Source organism: Onychomys torridus, chromosome X (genome assembly GCF_903995425.1).
Source record: "Onychomys torridus chromosome X, mOncTor1.1, whole genome shotgun sequence".
Taxonomy (NCBI): Eukaryota; Metazoa; Chordata; class Mammalia; order Rodentia; family Cricetidae; genus Onychomys; species Onychomys torridus.
Window position 1 is genome coordinate 35,906,813 of NC_050466.1, and position 15,383 is coordinate 35,922,195.

The window sequence follows — 15,383 nt, forward strand, 5'->3', positions numbered from 1 at the left end:
GTAAGCTCCCAAAAGGCCGAGAAAACTCAGGGTGGGAGTAAATGAGTAGAGAGACCGGGAAAAATAAGGTGAGCCAGTGGTAGGCCACAGCACGGGTCATAAGAGCTGTCATGGGATTTTTGGTTTGCCATGTTACAGCCATTGTCTCACCTGTCTTAGTGCAAGCCAGTTCTGCAAGCCATATCATTTAAGCATCATGATTATTAATCTACACTGTTGACTTGACTAAATTTGTAGATACCTAGGAGTCACAATTATAGACACTTCTGGGCTTGTCTGTGAGCATTTCCAAAGAGACTTAAATGAGGAGGGAAGACATGCTCCGAATGTGAGGGGTAGCATTCCAGGAGGTGGAGACCTGGACTGAATGAGAAGGGAGAAAGGGCAGAGCATCACCAATCATCTCTCTCCAGTTCCTGAGTAGATGGAATGTAAGCTGCCTCCATGGTGGACTGCACCCTCCAACTGTGAGCCTAAGAAGCCTTCCTTGAGTCACTCTGGGCACGTATTTTGCCAATGGCGTTTTCACTCAGTGTGCTACTGAGTTACATTTCAAGGGGGGAAGACTCACAGTGTGGGCCGCTCTTGACTAATTGTAGCCAAGTCCCTCTTGCTTGGACACATTTTTCAAACAGTTGCCCCGCCTAGATTCTCTTTCAGCTCTCTCTGCTTCTAGCTCCATTCGGACTCTCTTCGAAGACCCTCCTTAAGTCCTGCCTCCTCCCTTCAACCTTTCCCTCAGTGATCCTCAAATTGTAGTTGAAATGATCGCCCAAACCACCGTTGTGTTGAGGGGAAAATGAAGATGGGCTCAGAGCAGTTGGTTAAAACACTACAGCGCCATGTCTGTGCTCAGAGATTTCAGTAGCAGGTCACTTTGGGGCCCCGGATAAGCTCCCCGGTGCTTTTGCTACAAAAGCTGCTTGGCTACGTTTTGAATTGACTGTCTTCTGATGGTTTACAGTTCTGCATCGTTCTCAGCTATGTGGCTGATGCTATCATGTCTGCCCTGTACTCCCAATGGGACTACACAACATCAAGCCTGACAGTTAAGATGCATACGGTCCTTCGCTACCCCTGTTCTTTACTTTTTTAATCCCCTCCTCCTGTACAACGGGGCAATGTAGTGCATTCCTGCTGAGCTCCTGGCCTGGCTCCAGAGAGCAGCACCTAGCCCTAATCCTTCCTTTGTTTAACCACACCTTTTCTTTGTCTTACCTTTCGTTTCTCTTATCACCCTATGTGAATCTTGTCTGAGAGTCAAGGATCAGAGAGTCCCTCAAGGATCAAAGGCCTATGCAAAACTTGGTCCAGGAAATAGGGAAAACTGGAAAACCAAGGTACCTGAGAAATCAGGTAATTTGCACTTGGCATTTGGTCTCTGGGGTCTCCTTTAAGGTTGCTTTAAAGGTACAGAAACTAACTGGCCAGTGTGGTTCTGCACGTCTATAATCCTAGCACTCAGGAGGCCAGCCTGATCTACATATCAAATTCCAGACCAGCGAGGGCTGCATAGTCATACCATGTCTCAAAAAATAAAAATAAAAATAAGTAAAACTAAAATCCTTTGCTTACTCTTTCTCTCGTGTGTTGACTATCTCTCTATTTACATCTTTCCCTCTTTCCTTTCTTCCTTTCCTCCTCTCTCCTTCCTCTGTTTCTCTGGAAAACTTGATTAACACACAATACCAAAGTAAAGGAAGTTTGTAACAGGAAGGACTCACTGAATGAAAGACCTGAAGAAAAGCTCTAGTGAGAGGCAAATACAGTTGGAGTGTGTATATAGAAAAATTTCCTTGAAGGAGAATAATGAAAAATACATACATCTTATTTTTATATTTAAATATACATGTATATACACATATGTAAATATAGATTGAAATATGTGCATATATATACACATATATTTCTCAGAAAAGTTAGGTGTTAGTAGCAATCATTTCAAATTAGTTGTATTTATTTTCTTTATACTTTTTTCTATATTGTTTCATTGTTATTAATGTGATTTATTTTTAATAGAGTAAAATTCAGACACTATATCTAGTAAAGAATATGTATTAATTGTATTAATGATGCTTAGAGGGGAAAGTTGATATAAGATTAGATGGGACTTCTTTCATGTGGAATAATGATTTTCTAGTTTTCTGAATGGGATAGTATTTTTAATTTGTCTCAGATATCCACAGGTAAGAAGGATAATCAGATCATTTGGGACATACTTTGAGTTCATCACCACATTTTTTTCCTAAATACTCAACTCCAAAGTAGTGTGGATTAAAAATAAGCAAACAACAACAATCTCTTTATAACCATATCTAGTTATAATACACACAATTTATCTGTACTCAGTAATAAAATAATAATAAGCTAGATATGGTGGTATGCTTCTGTAATCTTATCATTTGGAAAGCAGAAGCTAGAAGATTATACATTTAAGGAGTCTGGGCAGTGTGTTGAGTTCCAGGACAGCTTGGCCAACAAAGTCAGACTATCTCAAAAATAAGTAAATAAACAAACTGGGCATGCTTGCTGTCCCAACACATGCAAAGCAGGGACAGGAAGATTAGACATTCAAGGCTAACCTCAACTATATAGCAAGTTTAAGGCTAGCCTGAGCTGCAGGAGATACACTGTAAAAAAAACAAACAACAAAATAAATAAATAGTAAAAATTATTAAGTAATACTAACACAAAAGCTCTACATGTTTTCCCTTTGGACCAGTGTGAATTGCCCAAGACCTCCTCTTTTCTTTATTAAAATTGAGATTTGATATAATATATATCAAAAAATTTAAAAACATATATATCTTTGGAGCCCAAAATTGAACTTCTAGGAATCTATCCTGCAGGTCCTTATCAAATTCTATGGCTAAGGTGTTGCTTGCAGAATTGTTTCTAGCAACTAAAGCTGGAAGCGATGTATATACATATGCTTTTCATTAGAGGATGGATTATGCAAACTGTAGTCCATCCAGAGTTTGCATATAATATGAGCATATGAGAATCACAAGGGTTTCTGTCTTGTACATGCTAGACAATACTGTACCACTGAGCTACCTCAACCTATCCCCTCAACACTTTGAACTGTTGCAGTCAGATGATTGTGAAAGGCACAGCCAAGGGCCAGGATGCTGCAGATGCACATGGAGAAGCTATGGCACAGCTCCAGCTGCCATTTGACTCAGTCCTTTCCTTAAAGCTGAAGTCAGTAGAAGGTCATTTGAAAGAACTGATGAGGACTGAAGGGAGATGGGAGGCTAGCTCTGCTGAATCATGCCTTTATAACTGGAAGCAAGAGAAAAGCCATTGAGAAAAGGTTCTTTTCTGATTGTTGCCCATGGCACCTATGAAGTTTTTTCTTGATTTTTCATATCACCTACTATTTATATCACCAGTATGGAACATTTGTATTTCACTGCATAGTGAAATTAAAATTTGGAAGCCAAATGACACTCATACACCTGTACAGAGATGATGAAAAACTCCTATCCATGCACAAAATGAAATGAGCACGCAATGCAAATGCACGTCGAACACTGGGTCAAAACTGAAGCTGTATTTCAGGAAAGGTTGGGGAGATCATGAGGCACCAGACAAGGCAACTTAGAGGTAATGAGGACTTGACCTTTTCATTAGTGACTAGGCCAAGTCTGGAAAGGAAATGAAGGAAAGCAGAGAATAGATTAAGAGAATGATGCAATTTCTTTTTTCAAAGAGGAGCTTATTTTAAGTATTACACATACCCTATTTATAGCCAATATACTTTGACATATCTGTGTTCGAGTCAGAGCCATTTCATGCGTCCTTCTGTGTCAAAAGGCAGTCTTCCTTTCAGGCTTTCATCAAAAATAGAATTGATAATATTCCGGCAGGTGTTACGGGTCGATTGACTCTCCAGTAAAACCATAGAACACTATCATTTAAAACTCATTCTGTCCTAGGGACCTGGGGACTTGCCTGCTTTAAATATATGATTAGGCCATGTCACTGAATTTCAGCATGCCTAGATATTAACCATCTTCTCTTTCACCACTGTTAGTAGGCCTTGCTCTGGAGCATTGCTCAGCTCTTTAGTTTGTCAGATAGTGGATGTGAAACCTCCAGCTATCTGTAAGACTTCCACAAGTATATGAACACCATTGTAATGCAAACTGCCTTGGAACCTTACAAAGCAACTTTATCCCATTTTTCTTTTGTGTCACCTCAGAATGATCAGTGGTTTGACAAGTGAAACATCTCCAAGTTGAATTAAAATGGTTTTGCCCTCTGAACACTCACCACAGTATAGTAATTCTTGGTAAGCGGAGCAGTGTCAAATCCTTTGACAGCTTTAGGGGACAGAGGTCTCTCTGTGAAAAAGACATTTAGAGAATGTTAATACCATACAGCTTCATGGTGTACATTTGATAGCATAGGACAACTGACATACTATACAGTTTCTAAGTGGAAAGATCAAGGAAATGTTCCTTTCTAAGTAAGTGCAAGTATCACTGAACTGCAGAAGGTCAAAGGTCAATCTTCTCGTTAAGGTTTCTCAAGTTCCACGGGAGGAATAGTCCAAAGAGTTACTACATAGCTAAGTAATGGCAGAGCCAGGCCAAGAGTGGCACTCTCAGTTTGGGTTTATTTGTGGAAGGCAGGGTCTTCACTCAATTTATTCCAAATAGGTAAGTGACACCAAAGCAATCCAAGTGTATTTGTCACTGGCAAATTATCACACAAAGAGAAAAGAACATAATACCAACCGCGCCTTTTTTGGGATTGTCTACTATGCCAACAATAAAATAATCAGAATCTCCAACTTACTGAAAACTTCTATAAAATGCTCCTCTGTTTTCTATATCATTTTAATATTATTACATTGTATTAGAAAAATGCTGCCCTTCTTTTACAAAGTTAATCTTTGTTATTACATGTTTGGTTTTATTTTTTTAAGAATTTTTATTTTACCTCAATTATCTGCTTTTTAAAAAAATTTACTAATTTTTTTATTTTACACACCAACCACAGTTTCCCCTCCTTCCTCCCATCTCATTCCCTCCCCCCACCTCCTTTCTACCCACCCCCAATATCCACTCCTCCGAAACAGTAAGGGCTCCCATGGGAGTCAACAATACATGACATGTCAAGTAGAGGCAGGACTAATCTCCTCCCCCTGTATCAAGGCTGAATGAGGCATCCCACTACAGGCAATAGGGTTCAAAAAGCCAGCTCATTCACCAGGGACAGACCTTGGTCCCACTTCTAGGGGCCCCACAAACAGATAAAATTACAAAATTGTCACCCATATGCAGAGGGCCTAGGTTAGTCTCATGCAGGTTCCCTAACTGTCTGGTCTAGAGTCCATGAGCTTCCATGAGCTCAGTCAGCTCTAATATCTCTTCAGATCATATAAATCTTTCAACTTTTACAAAGTTTATCTTATCCGTTAACTCACAACCATTACATATCCTAGGAAGTCTTTTATTTAAAATAAAACACAAAACACTCATATTTCTATTTATGAAATAGAGTTTTGTCATGTAACCCAAGCTAGCCTTGAACTCCTGATCCTCCTTCTTCAGCCTCCCAAATTCCTGGATTCCGGGTATGCATCATCACACCTGGCTGTAAATGTTTAGCAGTATCACTGCATTTTATCTTTCCAGTCTGCACTGTCTCCTTTTCTACATTTTGCTTTGCATTTCATTATCTTCCTATATTATATACTGCTTTACACCCTTTCTGAAGCATGGTGGACTACATATGACCAAGTAAGAGTATGTCACAACACATTAATATTTCTTTTTTAAATAATATCTTCCAAGTTATGAATCTTTTACAGGATAACCCTAAGAATTAAAAATGCAGAAACATAAATGAATCATAATGATTTTCCATTATGCAAAGTTAAGCATCAATCTGAGTAACAATTATGTCCCTTCATTCTTTTTATGTATGTGTATGTGTGAACACACATATACACACACATCTTTTCCTATAGTCTTGTAACTCTATTGCAATATAGTTTCATAAATATTTCCCATATAATATTGATTTTTACTCATTGCATTAAAATATTCCTAGTATTTATTTGCAACTAAGTAGCATCAAAGACATTCTATTTATCTTTACAACAACCTGATAAATGGGGATCATCTTATTTTACAGAGAGAGAACATGAAACCAGGGATGTAATGTTCTTTGCCTAAGGTCATGCAGATAGGAAATGGCAGAACCAAGATCAAAGCTGAGGTCTGACTTCATAAGGAGGCTCTGCTCCCAATCAATAGGCTTCCTAGAGACAAAACTTCTAAAGAGCTTGGTGAATAGCACTGGGCAGAAGCTGATGCAGAACTTCAGTAAAGATTTTAATTAGAAGTTAAGACTTTTGTTCAATTATTATTTAAACTGATCTTGATAAAAATAAAATTTTTGAGCCTATTGTGGTGGGTTACACTTATAATCCTAGCCCTAAAGAGGCTGAGGCAGGAGGATTGTAATAATTTTTATACTAGCTAAGGATACCTAGGGAGGTAATAATGGTCAGCTGAGCTATATAACAAGATTGTCTCAAAAAAATATGAAGAAATGAAGACCACTTTTTAAATGTAAAAGCAAGGTCCACAGACAAAACACATGGAACATGCCTCATCTCCTTTGATCTCAGAAACTAAGCAAGGTCAAGTCTGGTTAGTACAGTGATGGAAGATACCAACAAGATGTGGTCACCAATCAGAAGCAAGGCTAAGAAAAGTGCATTACACTAATGGAGTGCCTGCTAAGACACAGCCAAGGGCAGGAAAGACTGAAGGAATGCATAATGCCATTGAAACACAATGTTAACTATGCAAAGTACAATTGGGAGAATCATATACAAAACAAGTGGATACTTTAGAGATTTCTTGATGACTGAGATGACTGAATGCAATGGAAAAAGAGTTAGTTCCTTGAAAACATAAGAGAAGGTAAGGATGGGAGAAACTACAATGCATTACAAACATGCATAAAATTGTCAAAGAGAAAATTTAATAAAAGTCTTACATTATTGTTCAAAAATCAATAAAATAATCAAGCTCTAATAAGACTATGAGAAGAGTGAGACAGAGAGAACAAATTACCAATATCAGGGGGCTCTAAGATGACTCAGTGGGTAAAGGCCCTTGCCATCAAAGCTGACAAACAGATTGAGCCCTGGCCCCCACAGTGGAAGAAGAAAACTGACTCCCAAAGTTGTCCTTTTGCCTCTGCAGGCACGCATGCGCGCGCGCGCGCGCACACACACACACACACACACACACACACACACACACACACACAGAGAGAAAGAGAGAGAGATTAATTTAGCTTAAAAAAATTACCAGTACAGGGATGAAACAAAAGATTTTACTCTAGATCTGGAAAATAGGGAGTATTTTTATTTATTTTTGAGACAGGGTTTCATATATAAGAAGGAGTATTTTCCTAATCTGCCTTAATACAAATCTAATTAACCATGTACCTAATCATCCCCTCAATTGACTTAATGACTCCTTAACAGGATCAGTTGGAGAAAATAAAATTTGTTCAAAATCTTTTTTTTTCCTAATCATGTTTGTTTCAACATTTTCCTGGCATGGAAATTTTTCATGGACAATGAGAAGCCTTCTTTCTTTTTCTCTTTTCCTTTCTTCTGTAACTTTTTTTGGCGGGGGGTGATTTTTGTATTTTGGTTTTTTTTGAGACAAGGTTTCTCTGTGTTGCCCTGGCTGTCCTGAAACTCGCTCTGTAGACCAAGCTGGCCTCAAACCCAGAGATTGTCCTGCCTCTGCCTTCCAAGTGTTGGGATTAAAGGCACGCATCACCACCTCCTGGCTCCATGTTTCTTTTTAAGGTAAGATTTTGCCAGCAGCACAGGTTGACTGAAAACTCATGATCATCCTCCATCTTCAGTATTCTAAGTGTTAGGATTACAGGTGTAACCCACAATGCCTGTCTTGGGAAAAGGTGAATGAAAAATCGTCACAAAAACCTTTGCTTTTAGGGCAAGGGACATGGCTCAGAGAGTAAAGATGTTTGATGTTTGCCAACTTTAGTTTAAGTCCCTGGTGGAAGGAAAGCACCAATTCCAGCAGAACCAGCAGAACGAATGCCTGCATGTTGTCCTCTGACCTCCACACCCAAGTATTTATACATACACAAGTGAAGGAATAAATAAATGAGATAAAAAATTGGAAGCCTTGGCTTTTCAGATAACAAAAGCAAAAAAGAAAAAGCAAGAAGATGAAAATTACTGCAAGTTTGAGACCAACTTGGTCTACTTAGCCAAGATTGCTGGGACTATATAGTGAGGACCCCATCTCAAAAAAAGTCCCTTTTTTAGATGAATGAGTGGTATAGCTTACTATATTACCACACAATGCACTGGAGTAAATGTCTTTGCTTTATTAACAACTTGTTAATTTATAGGTTACCACTGATTTAAAAAAGAGAACTTAAATTATACAGATGACTAAATGTTTATTTATAATATACCTGGTTCAAATGCAATAAAGGAGTACGTGTTCTTACCACACATTCAGTGACTCGTAAAATGACAAAATCCATATTTTATGTATTTTTATGCAGTAAGATCATCAAAAAATGTAATTTTGCTCAAAATAGAGTTTATTTTTCTCATGTTCTAGTAAATAAAAAATTAGGCATGATGAACAGTCGTACATTTTTTAAATTTATTTTCAGTTTATGTGAGGGAGTGTTTTGCCTGCATATGTGTACACAAACTACATACATGCCTGGTTCCTGCACAGACCAGTACAAGGTGCTGGATTCTCTGGAACTGGAGTTACAGATCATTGTGAGCCTCCATGTGGGTGCTGGGAATTGAACCCGGGTCCTTAGAAAGAGCAGTAAGTACTTGTAACCACTGATCCATCTCTCCAGCCCAACCACAGCTTCTTGATGTCACTAATGTTGAAGTTCTGTCCTCTTAGTGAGACATTTTTATCATCATGTTCATAAAGACCTACTGTATCTTTAACCTTAAGCACATGCTGAAAGCACTCTGTGTCTCTCTGTCTCTGCCTCTGTGTGTGAGAGAGAGACTCAACTACTTTATTTCTTGCATTTTTATAATATCTTCTGGGTTGTTCTTTATGCTGCACTTCTCTGAAATCTGTCTCCTCTCGAAGAGCAGGGAAAGCAGCTGCCTCTGTGCCTCATAGTCATCTCTACCCAAGACCCACAGTGGAATCTAGAACTTAATATGCCACTCCCTGAGGACAAATTTACCCCAGCACTAAGTGTTCTTGTAAATGACAGTCTCAAGAGACGGAAACTGCATGGCAGTCCCCTGGCACAACACTCTTCAGTGGGAGGGTTATATGGCTCTGAGCTTGCCTTGTCATGACATGACATTACAAAAATACTCTTAGTGTTAGCTTGACTGTCTCACTTCCCAGGCCAAGTGTGTGAGTTTGTCAGAATTACTGACTGCCCAAGTGACCATAGGGCTATACCTATGACCCAATAGCAAGCAGATAGAGACCACCCAAGTTCTTCAGGTCCATTCCTGATTCAACTTCAGGAAATGGTTGAAGAGATTATACAGCAGTGGGGTTTAAAATGCTGAAGCGAAGGTTTGTGTCTATGGAATACACATTTCATCTATGAATCAATCTTTGAATCATTGTCAACCTCCCTGAAAACTAGTCTTGGTTTCTAAGCTTACATATAAGCAAAGAATTCATGGAAAGAAATTTATAAAAAAGGTAGCCATTCACAATCATTGAATACAATGAATACAATCCATCCTTTGGTGACATTCTAGGCAGATTTGGTAGAGCTAGCAAGAGTTGGGGTGGGAAAGAATTCAAATGAACAAAATTGTATTGCTCACCTAACTTTCCTAACAAAATACCTAATACCTTCATTTAGACCAAGCTAACCTTTGACACTGGTCCAAAGCTCACTCTGCTCATCTGACCACAGAAGTTCACTGGTTTTCTCTGCCCAATTACTAGGATTTACCTTAATCTTCCCTCCCTTATGGGCCCATCTGCAGGTTCCTTGTCTTTTAGTATGCAGCTCAAACACTGCTTCCTCAATTAAGTCTCATGTAATATACTCTCTGACTCTGAATATTGCTGATCTGCAATATAATTTATACTTCATTACCCACTTGTATGTTTCATCTTCAGTTTTTTCCTTTCTCCATATTCAATAACCCTCAAACATTTCACCATTTTCTGTGCTAACACCTTCCACCCCCCCAACACACACATATACATACACACTTTTCTTCTATCTTCTCTCTTTATTAGTCCATCCTATGTTACTATAACAAAATATTTATAGCTAGGTGAATGTAAAAAATAGGTTTCCCTGTCTCACAATTCTGGAAGCTGAATGTCTGAGATTGGGTGGTCTTATTTATTTGGCCTCTGGTTAGAGCCTCTTTGGCTAGATCACAATATGGAAGAAAAACAGAAAGAGAACTGGCCACATGAAGAAGAGGAGATTACACAGTAAGACAGGAGACCACAGAGATTCAGGAGCCAGGTTTACTCTCTTTATAACAACCATTGTTACAGGAACACTATAGTCAACATGCCTAAAGAACTACTGTAATCTCTCTTCCAAGGGTGCTGTCCCCAAAGACTTAACTCCACCTGTAACTCCAATACAGGAGGTGTAGGCAGGAGGATCAATAATTCATGGTCATCCTCCTTTATGTAGTGAGTTTGCGGTAAGCTTGGATAGGTTACAAGAGGCCCTGTCTCAAAAAACAAGAAGAAAGAGAGGGAGAGTGAAAAGAAGGGATAGAGAAGAGAGGGGAGAGGAGAGAAAAAGGAACAGAAGAGAGAGGAAGAGCAAGGAAGGAAGGGAGAAGAAGGAAAGAAAGAAAAGAAAAGAAAAAAGAATATACAGACACGAGCAGTTTGCCCTTTACCCCCATTTGGTTGGATTAGTACCCCTCTTCTCAGCAGTCGCCATAGCACCTTGTGTTTGGCTAAATAACTAAATATACTGTATTGTAACGGTATCTTTTCCCACTAACCTGTAAGCCAATGTGGTAAGAGTCATTCTTATGCTTTTCTGTTGTACCAGCGTTCAGAACAAGAATTAATAAGCTCATCACGGGAAACAAATCTTTGTTGGCCAGTCAGATGAATGATAACACCTACCCTTAAAGAGCTCATCATCAAGGTGAACTTCTAGATTTGGTGTTCTCCTCATCTCTTCCCTTGTCCTCATAACTACACTCATTGGTTCTGTTTCAGCAATATCTTCTGCATCCATGCACTTTTCTTTCTCTCCACTGTTACTCATTATCTAGATTGCCTGGGCCACAGAAGATGCCTGAACCATCACTTCCCTGAAATCCAACTATTTCCCAGAGCGCATACTATCCTCTGCTTAAAACTTCACATTGAAGAGTTTTATTCTAATGTAAAGATGAATCCAACCAGGGTTTGGAATGTAGCTTAGTTGGTAGTGTGCTTGCATAGTGTATATGAGGCCCTGGGTTCCATTCCCAGCACTGCACAAACAGGGTATGGTAGCATAAGCCTGCAACCCCAGTACTTAAAAGATGCAGGCAGAAAGATCAGAAGCTGTGGGTCACCATCACATTCTACACAATGAATTCAAGGCATCTACATTTTAAAAGTAAGATGCAGGCAGCAAATGAAATAAAGAAGTAAATGTAGAGGATATTTGGGGAAGAAAAACAATAGCAAAAAGGGTGAAGGAGGACAGAGAGATGGGTAGAGGAAGCAGGGATAGAAGTCACCTCTGTCCCAGGTGACTCAGGAAGGCACTGCTACAACGTCACAAGAGAGCAGACCTGAAGGTCACAAGGCAAGCAGTGCTGAAATCAGGGCTGGACAGCCAGGTAGGTCAAGTGACTAGCATGCATAAAGTGGAATGAGTGATGAGGAGTGAGGTCATCTAGGGACAAGGTTGGGCCAGCACTACTGTGGTGACCTAGGCTTTTACACTTCCTGGGAGAAGCCATGATTTGGGTTACATTGTTAATGAACTGCTCTGATTATGTAGTTTAGGCTAGATTACAGAAGTGACAGGAACAGCAGCAGAGAAGACAAGAAAGTGATGACAATGAGCTACATGAGAGATGCTGTTCCACACACATCAAATCCTAGACCTTCCTTGCTTCACAAGCTTCCTGGACTCTGAAGCCACACCTACCCTCAATAGGATGTTTGCAGGGATCCTCTAAGTGCCCAAGTCTGGCTAGAATTTGCTGATCTGAGTCTTAAACCCAAGAAAAGCCTGAAGGGAAGGGAGAGCAAGGCCTATGGTAGTCCTTAGGCACATTGCTATAAGACACCATACTGAGTGACTTGCTACCCACTTCTCTACCCTTTAAGCAATGCTTGGGATTTCCAGGTGAGGCAGAAAAAGTTGTTCCTTTTAGTTTTGCAGATGAGGACCCTGCACAAGGGAACTTTAGTGTAAATCTGGAAAGTAGTTTAGGGATCCTGACAACCAGATTATGTCAAAGGAAAGATACAGTGGGGAGTGAAGCTCAGCTGTAAAAATAATCAAAACCAAGGAAATTCCAGGCAGGCCTGTGAAAATACTTCCAACACTTAAAAAAAGCCTCAATTCCCAGTAAATAAAAATGTTGAGGGTTGGGACCCCAGATCAGAGGTAAATTGCTTGCCCAGTATGTATTAGGACCTGGGTCCCATGCCCAGCATGTATTAGGACCTGGGTCCCATGCCCAGCATGTATTAGGACCTGGGTTCTGTGCCCAGCTGGCAAGAACTGATGAGAAGTCTAAACAAATAAATATTTTTAAGTCCTCTAGTAAACACACTCCATTCAGTGAGATGCTCCTCTCCCCATCCCAGAACCCAGAAAGTAGAACAACTAAATTTCATCTTAAGTACTTTAAAGGAAAGCTTTCTAAGAATGATAGTTATCTGGGGACAGCTGTGCAGAAAGAAGGAACTTTTATTATCTATATTATACTTCTGAAATACTTTATTTAGAGTGATTCAATATTTTATTAATTTAATGTATCAATGTAAAAATATGTTGTGTATGGGTGAGCATGATGTGTGGGGGAGGCGGCACTCCAACCATGGTGCATGTGCCGAGACCAAAGACCGGCTCTGTGGAATTGGTTCTCTCCTCCGCTTTTCCGTGAGTTCTAGGGATCAGGCTCAGGTCATCACCCGCTGAGCATCTCACTGGCCCACAGTATCAGTTTTTAAATTGAAATTTATTTATTTACTTAATCCTTTATTTTAGGGGGCATGCATCAAGGTGCATATGTGGGTCAGAGAACAACTTTTGAGAGTTGGTTTTCTGCTTCGACCATGTGCACTGGGGATCGAACTAACATTGTCAGGCTTGGCAGGAAGCACCTTTACTCACTGAGCCATCTACTGGCCCCATCAATTATGAAGCATTAAAATAAAAAACAAAGAAGACATCAACAAAAGAGATAATACACTGAGGATCACCCTATTGAAAAGAGCCCTTGGGTAAATATTTTTGAAAAATGAAGAAATATAATAACAGCACTTTTATCTGTATTATCATATTCTTTCATAAACTGGATGTAGGCAGGTTCTATTGATTTTTGTTGTTGTTGTTGTTGTTTGGTTTATTTGAGACATTGAGACAAGGTCTGATGTAGTCCAAGCTAACCTAGAACTTCTTTTACAGGTAAAGATGACCTTAAACTCTTAATCCACCTGCTTCCACTTCTCCAGGGCTAGGATTACAGATGTACATCACGATGCTGTGCTAATTTCTGTTTAGTATTACACAAAGTATCTGCCTTCTTATTTAAGAAGGACAAATAAGCCACACACAAAAACCTCTAAAAAATGTCTAAAGAGCAATTAAAGTCTATTGTGTGTCTATTATTCAGGAAAGGAGAAAGCAGCTCATGGTGTACAATAAGCTAAGGACAGTCTTGTTCCTAAAATGGCCAGGCCGCTTTCTGCAGGAGACTGTTATCTCTCTCACACATCTCTGAGGCAGTGTTAAAAAGGGAAGTTAGCTCTCGGCTTCTCTTATTGTTGTATTCTGCATTGGTGATTCTCAGAGGAGCAGGAAGGAGTCTGCACTGTGCACTCTGGGCTAGAGTCAGTGGATAGAAAGGCACGTACTTACAGTACAGCAGTTGTTCGAACTTCGGATTCCTTTGCTTATTTAGTTTTCACAGAATCTAAATACAACTTTGTCTCAACATATGGAACTATTCCCAATTCTGCCCCGGTCTTATTTTGGACATACACATACATGTATCAACTGTTTGTGTCAAGCAATTTCAAATAAAACATTTTCAATGAGAACACTGGGAAGGAACAAGTGTAAGAAGACTTTTTAAAAGTTTTACTCACCACTTGGTTTAATTTCTCGGACATAATTACTAGGGAACCATCCTGTTCTCCCATTCAGGGTGCCTTCCCACCATCCTCCTTCTTCAACTCGAGTGACATAAATGATGTCCCCTTTACAAACTGACAATTCATCTTCATTAGTCTGCTTGAAGTTGAATCTTGCCTTTACTATCAACTGATGACTTCCATTTTCCGTCATCTCCTAGAGAAACAAAAGTCACACCAGATTAAGTGCCCATCTAATTGAGGCATAGGTAGAAATTATGTAGATTTAAACCAAGTGAAGTGAGCAAGGCTCTAACCCCATTGGGGAAATGACTCAGCAGTTAAGAATGCAGGCTGCTCTTACAGAGGAACTGGGTTCAGTTTGTAGCACCCACATGGCAGCTCACAGCCATTCACAACTTCAGTTCCAGAGAATTTTTTGCCCTTTTCTGTCCTTCTTGGGCACTTTTGTAAGTGGTACACAGACATACACGCAGGCAAAACACCTATACCCATAAAATTTATTTTAATTAAAAAGAGTAAAACCCCAGGTCCATCTCAGTTATTTATTTGTTTATTTATTTTGTTCTTTTTTTTTTTTTTTTTTTTAAGAATAATGTCTCATATTAGCGCAGGCTGGCCTGGAACTCACTATGTAGTCTGGGCAGGACTCACAGCAATCGTCCTGCCTCTCAGCTTCCCAAGTGCTGGCATTACAGGCATATATCATGTCTAGCTTAGCCTCAGTTTTGAATTTAGGAGTCTCTGAATGGGTCTCAGGAGAGATGAATAACCCCTTCAAGTCCACATGCAAGTGTCTGCAGGGCCTTGGGAAATGATGACCCAAGCTTCAGCCCAGGAGACCACGGCGGAAGGAAAGAAGGAACGGACCCCTAAACATCGTTTCCTGATCTTCACATGCATCTTCATTAATATACAGAGAGCACACGCACACACAACAACAACAGCAATAATAATAATAATAGAAAAAATTTCAATACAAGTTGTACTTGTCTGAATGTGCATTTTCTAGGGAGTCACAGCTTTCAGTTCCCT

At 39.6% G+C, this 15,383-nt stretch overlaps 1 protein-coding gene across 2 annotated transcripts in view; it reads right to left on the reverse strand.

The window, feature by feature from the left end:
- Positions 1 to 15,383, reverse strand: part of Arhgef6 (Rac/Cdc42 guanine nucleotide exchange factor 6) — a 122,171-nt gene that overhangs the window by 67,358 nt on the left and 39,430 nt on the right. For both annotated transcript variants that reach the window (XM_036174612.1, XM_036174613.1), the window contains 2 exons: positions 14,343 to 14,544; positions 4,279 to 4,349 (listed from right to left, as the gene is read on the reverse strand). In XM_036174612.1, the coding sequence (XP_036030505.1) occupies positions 4,279 to 4,349; positions 14,343 to 14,544 (273 nt within the window). The remainder of the gene's footprint in view (positions 1 to 4,278; positions 4,350 to 14,342; positions 14,545 to 15,383) is intronic.